The 21,988-nt window shown below is 42.7% G+C and overlaps 1 protein-coding gene and 1 long non-coding RNA gene across 10 annotated transcripts; one reads left to right on the top strand and one right to left on the bottom strand.

Annotated features, from left to right (window-relative positions):
- Positions 1–14,018: 14,018 nt before the first annotated feature.
- LOC124678331 lies at positions 14,019–18,667 on the top strand. Of its 9 annotated transcripts, XR_006994423.1 has the most exons (8): positions 14,019–15,091; positions 15,276–15,427; positions 15,591–15,732; positions 15,886–15,964; positions 16,277–16,331; positions 17,294–17,530; positions 17,654–17,759; positions 18,018–18,667. It is a non-coding gene; the product is annotated as an uncharacterized LOC124678331 (long non-coding RNA). The 9 variants fall into 9 exon arrangements; XR_006994425.1 differs by having other exon boundaries at positions 15,273–15,427; positions 15,591–15,964; XR_006994430.1 differs by having other exon boundaries at positions 15,591–15,964; positions 17,294–17,575.
- Positions 18,668–21,120: 2,453 nt separating this feature from the next.
- LOC124669956 (putative cell wall protein) lies at positions 21,121–21,735 on the bottom strand. Its single transcript, XM_047206488.1, has one exon. The coding sequence runs from the start codon at positions 21,733–21,735 to the stop codon at positions 21,391–21,393; it is 345 nt and encodes a 114-aa protein (XP_047062444.1). The 3' UTR covers positions 21,121–21,390.
- Positions 21,736–21,988: the final 253 nt, after the last annotated feature.

The raw sequence follows: 21,988 nt of genomic DNA on the forward strand, positions 1-21,988 counted from the left end.
ATAGTATGATCAAGGTTATGATGGCATGTCACTCCGAAATTATCTTTGTTATCGTTTACTCGCTTCGGGACGAGCAGAACTAAGCTTGGGGATGCTGATACGTCTCCGACGTATCGATAATTTCTTATGTTCCATGCCACATTATTGATGATATCTACATGTTTTATACACATTATATGTCATATTTATGCATTTTCCGGCACTAACCTATTAACGAGATGTCGAAGAGCCGATTCTTTGTTTTCTGCTGTTTTTGGTTTCGAAATCCTACAAAGGAAATATTCTCGGAATTGGACGAAATCAACGCCCGGGGTCCTATTTTTGCACGAAGCTTCCGGAAGACCGAGGGGAAAGTAAGTGGGGCCACGAGGCGCCGACACACACAGGCGGCGCGGCTCGGACCCCGGCCGCGCGGCCTTGGCGTGTGGGGCCCTCGTGTGGCCCCCGCGTTGCCCTTCCGCCTACTTAAAGCCTTCGTCGCGAAACCCCCGGTACCGAGAGCCACGATACGGAAAACCTTGCGAGACGCCGCCGCCGCCAATCCCATCTCGGGGGATTACGGAGATCGCCTCCGGCACCCTGCCGTAGAGGGGAATCATCTCCCGGAGGACTCTTCACCGCCATGGTCGCCTCCGGAGTGATGAGTGAGTAGTTCACCCCTGGACTATGGGTCCATAGCAGTAGCTAGATGGTCGTCTTCTCCTCATGTGCTTCATTGTCGGATCTTGTGAGCTGCCTAACATGATCAAGATCATCTATCTGTAATTCTATATGTTGTGTTTGTCGGGATCCGATGGATAGAGAATACTATGTTATGTTGATTATCAATCTATTACCTATGTGTTGTTTATGATCTTGCATGCTCTCCGTTATTAGTAGAGGCTGTGGCCAAGTTTTTGCTCTTAACTCCAAGAGGGAGTATTTATGCTCGATAGTGGGTTCATGCCTCCATTAAATGCGGACAGGTGACAGAAAGTTCTAAGGTTGTGGATGTGCTGTTGCCACTAGGGATAAAACATTGATGCTATGTTCGAGGATGTAGTTATTGATTACATTACTCACCATACTTAATGCAATTGTCTGTTGTTTTGCAACTTAATACTGGAAGGGGTTCGGATGATAACCTGAAGGTGGACTTTTTAGGCATAGATGCATCGTTGGATAGCGGTCTATGTACTTTGTCGTAATGCCCAATTAAATCTCACAATATTCATCATATCATGTACTGTGCATTGTTATGCCCTCTCTATTTGTCAATTGCCCGACCGTAATTTGTTCACCCAACATGCTATTTATCTTATGGGAGAGACACCTCTAGTGAACTGTGGACCCCGGTCCATTCTTTTACATCGAATACAATCTACTCGCAATACTTGTTCTACTTGTTTTCTGCAAACAATCATCATCCACACTATACATCTAATCCTTTGTTACAGACAAGCCAGGTGAGATTGACAACCTCATCTGTTTCGTTGGGGCAAAGTACTTTGGTTGTGTTGTGCAGGTTCCACGTTGGCACCGGAATCCCTGGTGTTGCGCCGCACTACATCCCGCCGCCATCAACCTTCGACGTGCTTCTTGGCTCCTCCCGGTTCGATAAACCTTGGTTTCTTTACGAGGGAAAACTTGCCGCTGTACGCATCACACCTTCCTCTTGGGGTTCCCAACGGACGCGTGATGTACGCGTATCAAGACTGTTTTTCGGCGCCGTTGTCGGGAGATCAAGACACGCTGCAAGGAGAGTCTCCACAATCCAATCTCTTTACTTTGTTTTTGTCTTGTTTTATTTTATTTACTACTTTGTTTGCTGCATTATATCAAAACACAAAAAATTAGTTGGTAGCTTTACTTTATTTACTGTCTTGCACTATATATCAAAAACACAAAAAAAATAGTTACTTGCATTTACTTTATTTAGTTTGCTTTATTTACTACTACTAAAATGAATACTCCTGAGAACACTAAGTTGTGTGATTTCACTAGTTAGGCTTAATGGAAAACAACAAAAATATTAGAGATCTTTATAGTATTTATCTTGAGTTAGGACATGAGGTGTTTGAAGAGAAAATTAAAAAACCTATGGAACTTTATATGCATGATAATGCCAATGTTATTAGTATGAATGCTTTGAACACCATTGTTGCTAATGCTATGGAAGAATTTAAGCTTGGGGAAGCTGGTTTTGATGAGCATGATATTTTTAGTCCCCCAAGCATGGAGGAGAAAATTTACTTTGATGATACTTTACCTCCTATATATGATGATTACAATGATGACTATCATCCACCTACTATTGAAGAGAAAATTAATTATGATTATACTATGCCTCCTATATTTGATGATTATGGTGATAATGATAGCTACCTTGTTGAATTTGCTCCCACTACAATTAATAAAAATGACTATGCTTATGTGGAGAGTAATGATACTTTTATGCATGTGAATAAGAATGCTTTATGTGATAGTTATATTGTTGAGTTTGTTCATGATGCCATTGAAAGTTATTATGAGAGAGGGAAACATGGTTATATGTATCTTAATAATATTAAGTTTCCCTCTATATGCTGAAAATTTTGAAGTTACTTGTGCTTTATCTTCCTATGCTTGTCACTTTGTTCTTCATGAATTTATTTGTGTACAAGATTCCTTTCCATAGGAAGTGGGTTAGGCTTAAATTTGTTCCATACTTGCTTTTTGATGCTCTCTTTTGCTTCAACTCTTATTTCTTGCGAGTGCATCATTAAAATTACTGAGCCCATCTTAATGGCCATAAAGAAAGCACTTCATGGGAGACAACCCATGTTTTTACTATAGTATTTTTGTTTTATATTTGAGTCTTGGAAGTTGTTTACTACTGTAGCAACCTCTCCTTATCTTAGTTTTGTGCATTGTTGTGCCAAGTAAAGTCTTTGATAGTAAGGTTCATACTAGATTTGGATTACTGCGCGATAATGATTTCTTTGCTTGTCACAAATTTCGACCTGCCTCTCTGTAGGTAGCTCAGAAAAATATGCCAATTTACGTGCGTGATCCACAGATATGTACGCAACTTTCATTCAATTTGGGCATTTTCATTTGAGCAAGTCTGGTGCCTCAATAAAATCCAGCTTTACGGACTGTTCTGTTTTGACAGATTTTGCCTTTTATTTCGCATTGCCTCTTTTGCTATGATGGATGAATTTCTTTGTTCCATTAATGTCCAGTAGCTTTATGCAATGTACAGAAGTGTTAAGAATGATTGTGTCACCTCTGAACATGTTAATTTTTATTGTGCACTAACCCTCTAATGAGTTGTTTCGAGTTTGGTGTGGAGGAAGTTTTCAAGGATCAAGAGAGGAGGATGATACAATATGATCAAGGAGAGTGAAAGCTCTAAGCTTGGGGATGCCCCGGTGGTTCACCCCTGCATATTTTAAGAAGACTCAAGCGTCTAAGCTTATCCCCTTCTTCATCGACAACATTATCAGGTTCCTCCCCTGAAACTATATTTTTATTCCATCACATCTTATGTACTTTGCTTGGAGCGTCGGTTTGTTTTTGTTTTTGTTTTTGTTTGAATAAAATGGATCCTAGCATTCATTGTGTGGGAGAGAGACACGCTCCGCTGTTGCATATGGACAAATATGTCCTTAGGCTTTACTCATAGTATTCATGGCGAAGGTTGAATCTTCTTCGTTAAATTGTTATATGGTTGGAATCGGGAAATGCTACATGTAGTAATTCTAAAATGTCTTGAATAATTTGATACTTGGCAATTGTTGTGCTCATGTTTAAGCTCTTGCATCATATACTTTGCACCCATTAATGAAGAAACACCTAGAGCTTGCTAAATTTGGTTTGCATATTTGGTCTCTCTAAAGTCTAGATAATTTCTAGTATTGAGTTTGAACAACAAGGAAGACGGTGTAGAGTCTTATAATGTTTACAATATGTCTTTTATGTGAGTTTTGCTGCACCGGTTCATCCTTGTGTTTGTTTCAAATAACCTTGCTAGCCTAAACCTTGTATCGAGAGGGAATACTTCTCATGCATCCAAATCCTTGAGCCAACCACTATGCCATTTGTGTCCACCATACCTACCTACTACATGGTATTTCTCCGCCATTCCAAAGTAAATTGCTTGAGTGCTACCTTTAAAATTTCCATTCTCTACCTTTACAATATATAGCTCATGGGACAAATAGCTTAAAAACTATTGTGGTATTGAATATGTACTTATGCACTTTATCTCTTATTAAGTTGCTTGTTGTACGATAACCATGCTTCTGGGGACGCCATCAACTACTCTTTGTTGAATATCATGTGAGTTGCTATGCATGTCCGTCTTGTCCGAAGTAAGGGAGATCTACCACTTTAATGGTTAGAGCATGCATATTGTTAGAGAAGAACATTGGGCCGCTAACTAAAGCCATGAATCATGGTGGAAGTTTCAGTTTTGGACATATATCCTCAATCTCATATGAGAACACTAATTGTTGCTACATGCTTATGCATTAAAGAGGAGTCCATTATCTCGTTGTCCATGTTGTCCCGGTATGGATGTCTAAGTTGAGAATAATCAAAAGCGAGAAATCCAAAATGCGAGCTTTCTCCTTAGACCTTTGTACGAGCGGCATGGAGGTACCCCTTTGTGACACTTGGTTAAAACATGTGTATTGCGATGATCCCGGTAGTCCAAGCTAATTAGGACAAGGTGCGGACACTATTAGTATACTATGCACGAGGCTTGCAACTTGTAAGATATAATTTACATGATACATATGCTTTATTACTACCGTTGACAAAATTGTTTCTTGTTTTCAAAATAAAAGCTCTAGCACAAATATAGCAATCGATGCTTTCCTCTGCGAATGACCTTTCTTTTACTTTTATGTTGAGTCAGTTCACCTATTTCTCTCCACCTCAAGAAGCAAACACTTGTGTGAACTGTGCATTGATTCCTACATACTTGCATATTGCACTTGTTATATCACTCTATGTTGACAATTATCCATGAGACATACATGTTATAAGTTGAAAGCAACCGCTGAAACTTAATCTTCCTTTGTGTTGCTTCAATACCTTTACTTTGATTTATTGCTTTATGAGTTAACTCTTATGCAAGACTTATTGATGCCTGTCTTGAAGTGCTATTCATGAAAAGTCTTTGCTTTATGATTCATTTGTTTACTCATGTCATTACCATTGTTTTGATCGCTGCATTCATTACATATGTTTACAATAGTATGATCAAGGTTATGATGGCATGTCACTCCAGAAATTATCTTTGTTATCGTTTACCTGCTCGGGACGAGCAGGAACTAAGCTTGGGGATGCGATACGTCTCCGACGTATCAATAATTTCTTATGTTCCATGCCACATTATTGATGATATCTACATGTTTTATACACATTATATGTCGTATTTATGCATTTTCCGGCACTAACCTATTAACGAGATGCCGAAGAGCCGATTCTTCGTTTTCTGCTGTTTTTGGTTTCGAAATCCTACAAAGGAAATATTCTCGGAATTGGACGAAATCAACGCCCGGGGTCCTATTTTTGCACGAAGCTTCCGGAAGATCGAGGGGGAAAGGAAGTGGGGCCACGAGGCGCCGACACAACGAGGGCGGCGCGGCTCGGACCCCGGCCGCGCGGCCCTGGCGTGTGGGGCCCTCGTGTGGCCCCCGCGTTGCCCTTCCGCCTACTTAAAGCCTTCGTCGCGAAACCCCCGCATGCGAGAGCCACGATACGGAAAACCTTGCCGAGACGCCGCCGCCGCCAATCCCATCTCGGGGATTCTGGAGATCGCCTCCGGCACCCTGCCGGAGAGGGGAATCATCTCCCGGAGGACTCTTCACCGCCATGGTCGCCTCCGGAGTGATGAGTGAGTAGTTCACCCCTGGATTATGGGTCCATAGCAGTAGCTAGATGGTCGTCTTCTCCTCATGTGCTTCATTGTCGGATCTTGTGAGCTGCCTAACATGATCAAGATCATCTATCTGTAATTCTATATGTTGTGTTTGTCGGGATCCGATGGATAGAGAATACTATGTTATGTTGATTATCAATCTATTACCTATGTGTTGTTTATGATCTTGCATGCTCTCCGTTATTAGTAGAGGCTCGGCCAAGTTTTTGCTCTTAACTCCAAGAGGGAGTATTTATGCTCGATAGTGGGTTCATGCCTCCATTAAATGCGGGACGAGTGACGGAAAGTTCTAAGGTTGTGGATGTGCTTGTTGCCACTAGGGATAAAACATTGATGCTATGTCCGAGGATGTAGTTATTGATTACATTACGCACCATACTTAATGCAATTGTCCGTTCTTTTGCAACTTAATACTGGAAGGGGTTCGGATGATAACTCTGAAGGTGGACTTTTTAGGCATAGATGCATGTCTGGATAGCGGTCTATGTACTTTGTCGTAATGCCCAATTAAATCTCACAATATTCATCATATCATGTATGTGCATTGTTATGCCCTCTCTATTTGTCAATTGCCCGATCGTAATTTGTTCACCCAACATGCTATTTATCTTATGGGAGAGACACCTCTAGTGAACTGTGGACCCCGGTCCATTCTTTTACATCGAATACAATCTATCGCAATACTTGTTCTATCGTTTTCCGCAAACAATCATCATCCACACTATACATCTAATCCTTTGTTACAGCAAGCCGGTGAGATTGACAATCTCACCGTTTCGTTGGGGCAAAGTACTTTGGTTGTGTTGTGCAGGTTCCACGTTGGCGCCGGAATCCCTAGTGTTGCGCCGCACTACATCCCGCCGCCATCAACCTTCGACGTGCTTCTTGGCTCCTCCTGGTTCGATAAACCTTGGTTTCTTTCTGAGGGAAAACTTGCCGCTGTACGCATCACACCTTCCTCTTGGGGTTCCCAACGGACGCGTGCTGTACGCGTATCAGCCTTCTCCACATTGGGCCGAGCCAGTCCAGGTATACCAATAATGGGTACCCAAAGGGTATACCCATGTCAGTAGCCCCCGAGTATCTAGGGAAGTCGAAGACTTGCGTAGAGACTCCAAGCATAATCATCTCCAAAGGCGAGGTCCATGTCGTAGATCATGTGTAGCATAAATGATGTCGACGATTCTCGAAGTTATTTTCTATCGAGTGCGCGACAGCGCTCTCGATGGGAGTAGCCCCCGAGTCTATGGGTAAGTGCTTGCACTTAGGCATAGACTCAAGTTGTACTACTCGATAAAGAACTTAACTATATTTCTGGAGTACTTGATGAAATCCATGCGCTCCCGATGGGAGTAGGCTCCACTCGAGTCGTAGAATCGAGTTGAGTCTACAAACCTTGATTGTCATAGATGCTGTCGAAGTTATTTTTCTATCGGGTGCGCGGCCAGCGCTCCCGATGGGAGTAGCCCCGAGGCTACAGCCAAGTGTTTGCACTTGGATGTAGGCTCAACTTGCTTTTAATTGACACCACAATTTTTCCTCTTTCTTGTATCTTATCGGGAGGGTGAACAATACTCTCGATAAGAGTAGCCCCGAGCCTATGCGCGAGTGCTTGCACCTGGGCATAGACTCAAGTTGTACTACTCGATAAAGAACTTAACTATATTTCCGGACGCAGCCCCTCGTTTTATTGACTCCGGGCCGTTGCTATCTATGTTATTCGGGGATAATGGTAAATGGGGCTGGTTCATCCGACGGATCGAGTACCAGTTAACTGCTCTTGTAGCAATCCCGCAAGAACCTACTTCAAGATCACGTCCCTGGACATGATCTCGGGATACTGGTGTTAACTCGACATGTGCCGCTTAAGGTCTTACCATGTGTCGAGTCCTAGTCATGTTTTATCGGGTACCTAACGCGTCCGTTAGGATTTTTCTTCGTATCTGTTGATACGGAAAAAAGTAGCAAACCGACGTCAGAGACGGTGCCACGCCGCTCAGGACGGACCCGGGGTCTTACGTTCGCAGAGTTTTGCGGCATTCGGAGATTATTCGCGACTTTGGCGCTCCGAGAATATTTTGTCAAGTGCCTTGTTCGGCTGATGCAATGACCCATTTTGCGGGTTCTTCTATTTTTCTCTCGGGCTTGATGAGACAGCCGAATATATTGGTTCTTCTATATTGTCGGGTACATCACCGATGCTTTTGCTTGGAACAATATGACCGAGTTAATGGACCCATTTTGCTTTTTTTTCGTGTGGTTCCTCCTTGCTGAAAATTTCGTCGAGTTCCTCCTTGAAGAAAATTTCTTCGGGTCCTCCTTGAGGACAATTCTTCGGGTCCTCCCTAAGGACAATTCTTCGGATCCTCCTTGAGGATAATTATTCGGATCCTCCTTGAGGATAATTATTCGGGTCCTCCTTGAGGATAATTCTTCGGGTCCTCCTTGAGGATAATTCTTCGGGTCCTCCTTGAGGAAAATTCTTTGGGTTCCTCCTTCAGGAAAATTCTTCGGGCCCTCCTTAAGGAAAATTCTTCGGGTTCCTTCTTGAAGAAATTTTATCGGGTTCTCTCTTGAAAATAATTTCATCGGGTTCATCCTTGAAGACAATTTTGTCGGGTTTCTCCCTGAAGAAGATTTCGTCGGGTTCATCCTTGAAGACAATTTCATCAGGTTCATCCTTCAAGACTTTTTTGTAGGCGCAATTATTCTTTTTGTCGTCCTGAGATGTAAAGTGAAGAAGTATGGCGCAGCCCCCGAGTGTCGGGTGCGGCGAAAGTAAACGATAATTAACTTTATGCAAAATAAAAGAACACTTAGCTTATTGGACACGACGAAGTCGATGAGTCGAATGTAGATAAGAAGTCTAGCCAAAGTAGAAACCACCAAATAGCAAAAAATGGATGCCGCCAAATTGTTGGGAAGAAATAGCCGAGCCCCCGAGCGTTACTGAGGTGATATTAAGATTGTTGCTTAGACACTGTACCGCAGTTATAACCCAGGGCAAAGTCATTGTCGAGCCCCCGAGTATTATCCGTGTCGCCGAAAGAAGGCCATTAAGGATGAAATACTGAAGATGAATCCGAGATGAAGTACTTGAGATGACTTCATATTAAAGATTACACCATCAAATATGAATCATATATTGAAGATGAATTCGCCGATATGATAGAAGATGAATCCATTGACCCGAAGAATCCAGAAATAACCATAGAAAATGAATCCGCATAGAAGATGAATCCGCTGATATCATAGAGGATAAATCCATTGATCCGAAGAAAATAGTTCCAGTAATAACCATAGAAGATGAATCCATTGACCCGGAAACACATCGGGTAATATTGTATAAGTGAACCAATAATAACCCAAAGAAAACCAATCTAGTAATCCGAAGAAAATAAATCCACTGAGCCGAAGAAGATAAAGCCACTAAACCGGAGAAGATATTTCCAGAGCCGAAGAAAAGAAATTCACCAAGTAACCGAGTATATTTGTGATGACGAAGTAATGGCACAGCCCCCAGTGTTGGGTGAATTTGCTCTAATGATGTAATGGTGCAGACCCCGAGTATTCGGGTGTGGTGAAAGTAAAAAATAATTGACTCTTGGAAAAAAAACACTTAGCTTTATTGTTGGATGCGGCGAAGTCGAGGTGGAAGTAGGTCGTCCGACAGATGGAGTCGACGAACCGGACGTACTTGATGCAGCGGATCTGTGCGACGTTTAGCTGAAAGTATTTGACATGGTGGAAGTAGTCGTCATGGAGGAGAAAATTGTCGAGTTCGCGGCGGGCAATCCCCTAGACGAGTGCGCGTCGTCGGGTTTACGGCGGGCGAGCCCCCGAGCATGCGACTGCACGCGGCGAAGTCGTCGAAACTTGTTCCGATCTGTAGCTATGTTACGGCGCAAAAAACTATGCGCAAATAATAGTACAAGCCGAAAAATATTTGACCAAACAGAATTTGTAAATAATAACTAATTAGAAGTATAGCACCTGATGATCTTTGCGTCGGACCGGGGTTCGCAGGGACGAATCCGCGGTATCTAGTACGCGCTGGCGCGTGATGAACAAATCCGGGACGTGCAGGTCCGCCTTCCATACTTAATTTGACCAAGTTCTTTATACCTCCCGTTGTGTCCCTGACTTCTTTGTTTGATGCCGGACGGAAGTAGTAGTCGTGCTTGCTTAGCTTCCTTCTTGATCGTGGTCATGTTCTCGTCAAGGCCGATTTTGCCGGCTCTTTCATGTTTAAGCTTGATCAGATCGAAAGCCTACATCATGTTGACGTTGCTTTTGCATGGATACAAAAAAAAATCGATTAGCCAACCATAGAAAACGTAAGCCGATTCCAGTAAAAGAGGAGATTTGGATTACTCATAGAAGAAAGAAAAAATCATGTTCCTGTAGGCCCGTGCAGGGACATGCTTCACTTGTTTTTCCTGCTGCGCATTGGGACTTGTTTCTTCGACAATCAACAAAACACTGTCGCCCGATTGATCTTGAAATCATACGCCAGGCCACGACTTTAATTTTTGTTCGCGTTCGGTGATCTGCTTTAGTTGAAGATGAACTTCAAAATCTGCTCAAATCTGATCTTCATGTTTGCTGATGATGATGGATCCCGCCCGAATAACGAAATCCAGTCGTCACCAATCCCCACGGACGGCGCCAATTGACGAGGGATCACCTCGGTAATGCCTACGTATTGTAGACTTGGGTTTCGGGAGAGAGCGACGATAGAGATTCCGGAAGCGAGATTGGGCACACGACGTACCCAGCTTCGGGTCCCCTCGGTGGAGGATCCCTACGTGCTGCTATCAATCCAGTATATGATCATAGATGTGTTTACAGGGTGCTGCCGTAGGCGGAGCTATGTTGTCTATCTCTTCTTTCCCTTATTTCAGGTGCCCTGGCTAGCTTTATATATGCAACCAGCCTAGGGTTTTACAAGAGTCCTAGTCGACTACTTCTTCGGGTTGCCTTGTTGGGCCTTCTCCATATTGGACCGAGCCGGTCCAGGTATACTAATAATGGGTACCCGAAGGGTATACCCATGTCACTGGTCGCACGACAACCACATGAGAGATGGAGGAGGAGCATAGTCCTGTAACGCTGGCATGAGAGCTTCTTCCTTTGAGAGGCATGGCAGCATGTGCATTATGGCATTACCGGGCATGCGGCTGCAGCGGTTCCGGTGGCTGCGGCATGAGGACGACCAGCCTTGCCGCCTCCTTCTCGGCCAACTCGTCCGGCTGTGCGGGGAGCTGGTCCAGGCTGCTCCCCCCTTGCTTTCCGCGACTGATGGCAACAACTTCGTGTGTACCAACTTGTTGGGATTCCAAGTGCGAAGTGTTGTAGTAAGCGTCTTTTTCTCACAAGGATGGCTCGAGAGTATATATCGACCTCTTAGATAATTGGCTCGAATTGTCTTTTGCTTCTCCTCTTCGAACAACCTACAAAGCAAAGTAATTACCCTGTTTCCCTAACTCCAACGTGTGGTTGTTAAGTATAAGGTTTCGTATTAGTAAAACAGAAATAACTTGTAAATAAATTAAAGTAAAACAAACTATAACTAGGCAAGCAAGGTATAAACAATAATATGAAGGTTTTGTGAGTTTTGGTTTGTGTTTTCTAATACTAAAAGTATTTTTTATTTTAGGATTTAATTAATGCAACGCTTGAGAATTTAGTATGGGCCAAAGAAACAAATGCAAGTTTCTGATTGCCTCGAGCTTCGGCTGACTGTTGAATGTAAGGCCGAAACTTTACGTACACTAGGTCCCCAACCTCAAAGCTTCTCTCAGAACGGTGTTTATCTGTCTGTGCTTTCATCTGCTATTGGGCACGAAGGAGCTATGTGTTCCTTTAACCAAGCATCTAGATCGGCTGATGCATAATCATTCACTAAAAAGCCCAAGGTACGAGGTGGATACCTGTAGAGAATTTCAAAGGGAGTACGACCCAAACCAAAGTAAATAGATGTATTACACCATCACTTGGCCAAGGGCAGCCAATCATCCCACTTCTTTGGACAAGAATGCACCATGCAACGTAAAAAAAAACCTTCCAAGCACCAATTTAAGCATCCAGATTGACCATTCGTTGCAGATGATGAACTGAGCTTATGTGGAGGGTTGTGTCAGCTAGACAAAACAACTCCTGCCACTATCAAACTTGTGAATATATGATCTTTGTTTGAAATAATCATACATGGCATACCATGAAAGCGGTAGATATGATTCATGAATTCATGAATTCCTGGGCCACTTTGAACGCTATGAAAGGGTGGCGCAAAGGAATATTGTGGATGTACTTTGAAAACTTATCAAACACCACCAAGTTCACATTATAGGTATGAGACAGCGGCATGCCTTCTATGAAATCCATGCAAATCACTTGCCAAGCTTCTGTTGATACTAGAAGAGAGGCTGGAGTAATCCGGGTGTGCACGTGTTCTGTCTGGGCCTGTTGACAGATAGAGCAAGTGGTAACAAATTAGCTTATTGTATCTTTCCTTAGGCCATGAGAAGTACTTCTGGATGCGATGATATTGATAGGTGGCCAACAAGCCAAAGTGGCCTCCATGCCACTACTATGTAAGGCTTGCAGAATATGTTGTTGAGCCAACTAGTTACTGCCCACCCATACTTTGTTATACAAGAAAATTGTACCATCTTTCAATGTGTAACCACTATCATACTTTGTTGTAACACTGAGCTCAGTAATCGGTTGTTGTGTTTGAGGACCATCCTCCTAGCTAGCCATTCTATAAGTTGTCTAGCCAAGCCGGTTTTGCCACAGAGACATTGACCGATGAAAGATCATGAGACTATCTTGATAACTCATCGCCATTGCATTAGTACTTCCCTTCTTATATTTTAGAGTGAATTGCAAAACCATCAACTTAACAAAATCATTATGTTGTAGAGGGGTATGCAACCTTTGATCAGTCAAGTGAAGCAAGCTCTTGTGATCAGTATGGATATCAAAAGCTTGATGTTGAAGATATGGGCACCATTTTCTAATGGCTAAACATTCTTTTTCATGCTCCGACAAGGTTTGATTCCTGGAATTAAGCGCCATGCTAAGGTAAGCTATAGGGTGACCTTTTTGTAATAACATTGCTCCGATGCCAGTGTTTGATGCATCTCTTTCCAAAAAGAATTTTTTCTGGAAATTGGGAAGAGCCAGTACATGAGTGTTGATCATGGCCGATTTGAGCTGCTTGAAAGCCTCTTTCTGAGTTGGGCCCCAAATGAAGAGCACCCCCTTTTTAGCAGTTGGGTAAGAGGCTACGTTATAATACCATAATGCTGAACATATTTACTGTAATATCATGTCAGACCTAAGAATCCCTTGAGGATTTTTAATTTTTGTAGATGCTGGCCATTTTGAACTACCTCCACTTTTTCTCATATCCGTAGATGCACCATCCAGACCAATTACATGTCCCAAATATTCCAATTTGGTGAGAGCAAACACACATTTGCTTTGTTTGATGTAGAACTGATGATGCAATAACAATTGCAACACTTCCATCAGCTGTTGCAGATGAGCTGTCATATCGGGGTTGTACACCAAAATATCATCGATAAAGACCAATACACTTTTCTACACTACTTAAAAAGGAGAAATGTGTTCCTTATTCTGCACATAAGCACCACTACGACAAAGAGTTTCGTCGTCCTTCTTCCGCACCTGGGCCGCTTCCGCTCCCCTTCATCAACTCCGTCGAAACCGCGCATCAAAATTGTAAATGGGGAAGGTCGAAACTGCTCACGCAATTCTCGCGTGTCGCTCAAAATAACCAGACCCAGGCGATCCATCTTTCCTTGTGGGTGCAGAAGCTAGACCCGCACGAACGCATCCACTCCTCCAGATCCCCTCGTGGTCCCTCCCAACTCCGGCCTCTGTCTCCGGTCGCCGGAGCCGACCTACCCTCTCCTGTCTCCCACAGATCCGGAGCTACAATCCGCGCTGGGGCCGGCCCCGTTCACCGGCTGACCGGCGCGCTCGCCCGTGTCGCGGCCCTACTCAGCCGTGGTCCCTGCTTGCCGGCGCGCTCTGCCCCATCACGTTCCTGTTCACCGGCGAGCTCACCCCAGCACGTCCCTGCTCGCCGGCGCGCTCCGCCCCAGCATGTCCCTGTTCGCCGGCGAGCTCGTCCCAGATTCGTCCCTCATTGTCCTACTCCTCTTAGACCAGTCGTGCCGCCGTGCCGTGGTCAGGAGAGTCCCCTCCTGTGGCGATACAGCCGGGCCTCCTGTGCCGAACGCCGGCAGGCCGTTCCCCGCTCGTATTCGGTAAGGGTTGAGGTCAAGATCTCGTCGCTGGTGGATGGCTCACCAATGGAATTGGATAACGGGGCTGGAGAGACGAGTGGCCAGGGGGATAGGGATTTAGATGGAGCTACAGCCTCGGCCAGGGAGAAGCTCGGCTGCTCAGGGAAGGGGTTTCTTCGTGGAGACGGAGCTAGAGGTCAGGGAGGCATACCATCCGCGCGCCTCCTGGTCAGAGGCGACCTCGAGCGTGCCCCGCCGGCTGGTGCTCCTCTGCCACACCCAACAGTTTCCCCTCTCCCCGCGTGTGCAGGGCAACACTGACCACGATGATTCGGGCCTAACTGGTGTGCTATATCCTGTAATCTTGTTCGCCCAGGCTAGACTGCTTTAATCTAGAGAATAATCCGTGCAGCTTGTCCAGCATCTAACACTTTGACGGCAAAGTGGATATTTTTAAGTACCAACATTTTTCTGTAAACTGACATGTGTGAGTTTCTTTCCTAAGCTTATCTCGATTACCAGAATTTACTTTTAAGCTCCGTAGCAAGTTTCCGGTTGCTGTTGATGACTTGGTCAAGCTTTTCTTCCGGTTCATATTAGATGCTTCTCGTCAACCTATCGGTGGTCGTATCTCAGGACAAGTTCCAGAAGAAGATGGATTATACTTTGATTGACTGTAGCAATTCATCTACACATATGTTCGAAAAAGCTACGTGAATTACCCATACTTTAAGATGTGTTCGGTTACAGAAGCAGGGTGACGGAACATAATGGTTCCATTCCAACGTCATGGGATGGTTCCAACCCCGTCTTCGGTTCAGAAAAAGTCGCGAAGGCTACTGGGCCGGAGTGCATCATGCCCAGTCAGCAGGCTCCGCTGCGGCTCATGAGGATCAAGGTACAAATTCATCTATTATTGCTAGCAGTATGCTAATAGTAGCCTGGTCCTTAATTTCTCATCACGTGCAGATTTTTTTTTTCATTTTCCTGAACTTTTCACTGTATGTTTTATGTTTCAGACTGATTTAGTGCTCTAGAGGAGAAATTGATTGGTTATATCTGTAATTGTGTGTGTGAAGCAGGGAAGGTACATATGAGAATGGGGCGGAGAGGCACGCAGCCAAGCAAAAGGCACCTACGAATTGGGTCATGTGCACTTTCTCTGATATTTTGGAGCTTATTCCTTTCCATAAGTATGTCATTATTGTATTGGGCGATGCTGACAATGTAGAAGGTACACTATAACATACTCCATTCATACCGCTGTATAGTTGGTTGCCAATTTTATGTGGCTAATTCTAACAAATCAGCGTATAAAAAATAATTTTCCCCAAATTTGTTTCATATCAATCCTTGGTCATCTGAAGATAAATAAGCAATTATTGACACTTTTATAGGCATGCCGTTTGCTAATTCTCCCTGCAAGCATGCAAAGCTTGGTTCGCTTCCAAATCAACAAGGAGCATATGAATAAGTTTCTACATACTACAGAGATAGGTCATATCGTGCCAGAATATCAAAGTCCGCCTACCGCCTCTGGTTTGTGTTGCACTTTCATCTCCTTCCCCCCAATTTATGTGTGGCCATCTGATGTATTCTGATGAATGAGCACTATGTGTCTATGTTGTTTTTTTGTCTTTACGGTTTGTAGAAGAAATTCATTGCTACTGATTTCTGCCTCGTGTTTTACAGGTAATAAACGAGACAGTCTGGTTGGCCAACATTGCGCCAAACATTTCTAGGAAGACGCTGCAAGATGTTCAGTTCAACGGTGAAACCCTCCTTATACAATTGAAGAATATAGATCTATCATGCATAAAAGCCAAACCATTTTATCTTGATGTTATGATCTATATGAAATAGAAATAGTAACTGAGTAATTATCAAATTATAAACCTGGAGAGGAGATTCTTTGCACTACAATTCAAATGGATCTGGTTCAGGTTAATACCTGGATTATTATTGCACTGAATTTTTTACACTGGGATTATAAAAACACGAGCTGGGACTGGATAGCTTTTTTTACGCTTTGAACAACTTGCATCTTAACACTATCATGATTTATAGTTTGAACAACCTACAGTGCGATTCATCTGATCTGTGTTCCAGAGAAAGGTTGGGTGGTGCGGCTGATTCAGGTATGCTCTATTCAAAGAGGGATGCTACTTAATAGCTTCCGGAGCAAATGTTGCATCCTGGTTATGAAATGATATCTTTGTCAGTCTTCAAAGTACAACAACTAAAAAACCGAAAAGTGTTTTTGGCTCATGGGCACCAGTGCTCCTGCTGTTTAATTTTTTTTCGAAAGGCATACATATTTGTTTCAAAAAAATCTGAAAATAAATCTATAGATAATAAATGATGTAACCTACAAGTGTGTAAAAATTCAATATGAAATTCTTTATATTGTAGACTACATAAAAAAGACAAAATATGTTGAAATTTGGAGATTTGAAATATGCATACCCACATACACACATTTGTTATTTTTGTGTAGCCCAGAATTTTTTGTATTTGAAATTGAAATTTTACACGTTTATGGGATAATTCATTGGCTACACCATGATTTATTTTCTAATTTTTTTGAAACACATAAATGTGATTTTTATTTTTTCTAAAATAGCAGGAGCACTGGTGCCCAGGAGCACCAAATCTCTGTCCCTAAAAAACAAATTATAAAAATACTATTCATAGCAGACTTTGCTTATCCAATTGTAAATGATACTTACAGTTGATGTATGAATTCCAAAAATGTGAGTGGTCCTGTGAACATCCTTCAAAGCAGAAATTGATTCGATTTGTCCAAATTCATTCATGAGATGATATGTACAAAGTATACCACAGTTCAGGCACTAATGTGATTATTAATACAGATACAAGATAGTTTGTGGTGCTATCAGAATCTGAATAATGAAATTTTGAAACCCGATGGCGTTACACTGCATACAAACCTGGAATGGTTGCCACAAAAAGGAATTGCCTATTAGTTGACCTACATCGTCTATGGTTTACAGTATATAATAATTGTCTCAAAGAGCAAATCAAATAATATGTGCTATTGGCAATATAACTTATTACACTGTTCTCTCTCATATGTCAGGTTGTGTTGTTTTAACGGAGCAGCAAAAAATCAAGTTGATAATGTGTTGATATATGTTACTACTGGAATATCATCTCTCATGTATTATCTTATTGGTGATTCCTAGATGACAGTGTAAATATGAACAAAGATGCAACCTTGACAATATTGCATAAGAGATTCAGTTGGAACTCCGCAAAAGAAGGATTTAGCTGGGATTTATGAGCACTGATGTTAGTATTGTATAAAATTGAAGTGGTATGCATCAAATTTATTGAATGTGGCAGAGAATTAATTTGCAAGGTTTTGATCATATTTCTCTTCTTTGCAAGTATTTGGGATATGTGGAAAGAACAAAGCATGATTGTTCTGCTTATTCAGGTCTTGACATTCTGGATATTTTGGGACATTTGAGTCGGGAGGATATGCTTCAAGAGGATGCAGGAGTTTTTTCTCGAATGATGTGAATAAGTTACATGAGCTTCAGGTACGTAGTGATGATTTTCTGTAAAAATTTTGTTGTTGTCTTGTGCTGACTAGGATTTAATTTGTTTCAACTACAACATGCTTGTAGTAGTATTCAGCTTCTTGGAACAAGCAAATTTTATTCTAGACTAAACAGGAATAATGAATAGAAAATCGGATACTGTTATTGTTGTCATGTATAGTGGACAAATTTTGTTACTTGGATCCGATCATGTGGTCATTTAATATAAATAATTACTCATTGGTTATTAGTTTTCAGGTACAGTCAGATTTTTACGAGATATCACACGGTATAATACTTTTCACATTATTACAGTGGCGCCATCGATAGTACACATGACAATCTCTAATACTATGAAGAGGGAGATTCATGATCTGTCCTGCCCTGCGACCCAAAAAGATCATAGCGAAAGAACCAGTTGCATGTGTGTTCATGCTAATGTGTTTCAATTCGAGCATGACAAAGTAGTCACCACGGGACATCATTGAGGTGTGGAAGGGTTAGGTGAAAGAGGACAACCTCGCCACCATACCAAGGCCGTCAGCGAGGCCATGGCTATGATGATGCACCTGCAGAGGGAGAAGGCCCATGTGTTTGTTTCAGCGAAGGAATCAACATGATATTCGACGCCGAAGAGAAGGGTTTGAGATTCACCACATCTTCTCTCTGCCCGTCTACATGCCTCATATGCTCAGAGTGTTCTTTGCTCATAGAAGGTTATATCATAATTTTTAAGAGGAGAAGCGTATTATCGTAACAATAGTAATTCATGTTCTCTGCTAGATTGAACTATCAAAGTGATGAACTGTGAAAGCTATTCTGTTTTTACTTGCATACAGAGGAGGCTTTTTGCTTATGGGTTTCTAAAATACTACTATTTCCAGGGCCTTTTTGATGCCTACGGAAAACCTTATGTTATCAAAACTTATGTTGCATACGGGTATAGGTATTTGCTAATAGTATGAAGTAGAGAGATTCCATATTCATGTTCAACGACACTCGTTTCTATTTTTCAAAATTCCGATAGTAGTACTATTTTCATTACTTACTCGTTCAATTGTGTCGAGCAGGAGCACTATGTTTTTCCCTTTTGCGAAAAAAGTAGCATTTATGTTTTGAAAATACCTCATTTTAAACAATGGCATGATGTTTTAGACAAACAACAGGTGTTAAACACATGGGTATTTCTTTGTGTTTTCTATTATTAGTATAATTTAAACTTGACAAAAGGAGCGTTGTAAGCAGCAATTAATACTGTAACTTACCGAAAGTATTTATTGAATGCGGCAGAGAATTAATTTGCAAGATTTTACTTGATGATATTTCTCTTTGTTGCAAGTATTTGGGATATGTGGAAAGAACAAAGGCATGATTGTTCTGCTTATTCACGTCTTGACTTTTTGAATATTTTGGGACATTTGAGTTGGGAGACTATGCTTCAAGAGGATATGCCACGGGTCCTCAAACCAATGCAATAACTAAAACCAACCATTAACTCAAGAATACATTCATGGACTTGAAAAAAATTAATCATAACGAAGCAGATAAGAAATCATGTGAAATTCAGCCTGGCGGTGAGGATATCCTTATTGGCTTCCTACAACGATAGAACGGTAACGGAGGGAGAAATCAACAACTCGATTGAAAACACGGAAGATTGAACAATGAGGTGGAAGCATCGTGATACCTGCTTGCTCGCCTTTGCTGGCGGATTGACGAAAGAGAAACATGACATGGTCGACGACACGGATAGGGCGCCGCAAGGAGGAGGCTTGTTGGTGGTAGATGCTACTGGCTTGGTGATAACATGTTGAATTGACATTCTCATGTGATATAAATAACATGGATAATATTAACTTTTCAAGTGTAAGAAATAGTCGTAAGCCATATGTTGGGGATGTTTAGGCTACAACAGTTCCATGAGGTCCCGAATGCGCTATCGGCAGTAAAGTACATGATCGTATAGATGTACAGGAATTCTTGTTCCTCAATTGAGATCCCGTTTCATAAAGCTATGCCTTTATGTAGAAGTGTACAACTACCCTAATATCATGTTTCTAAACATGGATAATGAAAGTTTTGGAGTAACTATTTGTTTTGAATTTTCATAGTGAGTTGTGAATTATATATATATATATATATATATATATATATATATATATATATATATATATATATATATATATATATATATATATATATATATATATATGAGAAATAAAATTTGAGGACCCGTAGCAACGTACGGGCATTTGTACTAGTCCTAAAACAAGGGGCCATGACTTGATTCATCTTGCTCTGAAAAGTTGTTGGGGCATAAGTGAGGCCAAAAGACATCACAAGAAAATCATACAACCCGTGATGAGTATGGAATGCTATTTTTCAACCATGTGTCAGGCCAGGGTCTTCACGACTTCTCCTGTAGTCCGCGCCCAATCATACGATGCCATGTGTCAGGCCAGGATCTTCACGACTTCTCTTATTAATTTGACCTAGGCACTGTTCAAAAAATCGGCCGAGATACCGATTTATCGGCCGATTTATCGTGAATCGGGTGGTAACCGATAAGATTTTAGCATCTCGGCTAATTTATCGCTACACCGATATTTTGGCCGATTTTCAGTCCGATGACCGATATTTTGGCCGATTTTCAATGAAATTTCGCTGAAATTCGGTCTGGCAGTCGTTATTTTTGTTGTATTGTCTTGTAGAACTATACATTAGCTCAAAATTTTCATTTTTATTGATTCAAATGCAAGAAATCAAGGTAATACTTTTGTTCAATGCTTCAATATTATCTATGCATAGCACATTATATAAAATTTAGTGCTGAAAATTAGAATTTACAAAAAAAATAGCCGATACATGGTCGACCGATAAAATCGATTAATCGTCCGATAAGCGGTTAATCTCCATTTTAAGGCTGACCGATAAGTTAGCGATTCACGATTTCTTGAACATTGGACCTAGGCAACGAGCGTATCTGATTCTGTGTCATCGTGTCTGGCCTCTCACATTATTGAGTACTCTATCACCAAACAAACTATAATCGGATCCCGTAGCTGAACTGTCAGTCTGTCACAATCGTGCACAAGTGTGTAGACACCACGGCGGCACTGCCGAGAGCCACATTTCCGGCGCGTCACTTATTATCTTCTCGTACTTCCCGAGAGCTTCCCTATCTGTCCTTGCACTCCACGTGTGGTATACTGGTATGTGACATGATTTGTGATCGAGCTCTCGGCAGAAATTAAGGACCCAACAATCCAACCATATATGACAATGCGGTAGCAAAGCAATTCATAATTCATTAACTGAACTGAAGCACATTACTACACTAACAAGTAGTACTAACAACAAACCAAGCGAGATACGTGATGGATATGCTTCCTACATATGCATCCACCCATACTCCATAAACACACACACACACACTCAATCAAATACAGTACCAAACGCCCCTCGGCGGCGCACGCAGTGGCAGATCCATGCATGCAACATGCGTATACATGCATGGCTGTAGCAGCTATTTTATTGTAGCAACCAAACGCTAGCGGAAATTGATTTATGGCAGGCAGGCTAGCTACTGATGGATGGGAGTAACGTGGACGTGTTGTCCAGCCTGATGTGATCACGGAGACTCGGAGCCGGGGCGGAAGGGGTTGGGCACCTCGAAGCCGGGGTTGGGCACCCAGGTGTCGTCGGCGCCGGGGAGGAACTGCCCGTTGGCGGCGGCCGGGATGCTGTGGTCCAGCCCGCCGAGGTCCGGCCTGTAGTGGGTGCCCAGCTCGTACCGCCCGATCCCAGGGATCAGCACCGTCCCCTCCTGGAACGTCTCCGGCCGCTTCACCGCGTCGGCCGCCGCTGCAGCCACGGGCTTCCCGGCCGGGATGCCGCGCGCCGCCGAGCCCAGCTGGGCGAAGCACGCCGCGGCCACGAGGACCGCGAGGATCAGCAGGGACGCCAGCTTTGCCATGCCGATCGTCGAGTGACCCGAGTGGCTAGCTTTGATCACAGCTAGTGGTAGAGCTAGCGGGCTTTGGTACTGTCCCGACTAATTGCTGGCTGTTGCTTTCGTTGTGGTGTTGATGGTGATCGCTGCGGCGAGCTTATATAGAGCGCGTGGTCGCGTGGATCGAGCTGGGAGCCTAGTGGCGCGCTACGGAATAGAATGGGTGGGAAAAGGCGGTGCGTTCAATTCGTATATGGATCGCGCCTCACGATGCTGT

This window comes from Lolium rigidum, chromosome 7, assembly GCF_022539505.1.
Source record: "Lolium rigidum isolate FL_2022 chromosome 7, APGP_CSIRO_Lrig_0.1, whole genome shotgun sequence".
In the NCBI taxonomy this organism is placed as follows: Eukaryota; Viridiplantae; Streptophyta; class Magnoliopsida; order Poales; family Poaceae; genus Lolium; species Lolium rigidum.

Excerpts from the sequence above, each read along its gene's own strand:
- LOC124669956 (XM_047206488.1), bottom strand. The coding sequence starts at position 21,735 with ATGGCAAAGCTGGCGTCCCTGCTGATCCTCGCGGTCCTCGTGGCCGCG.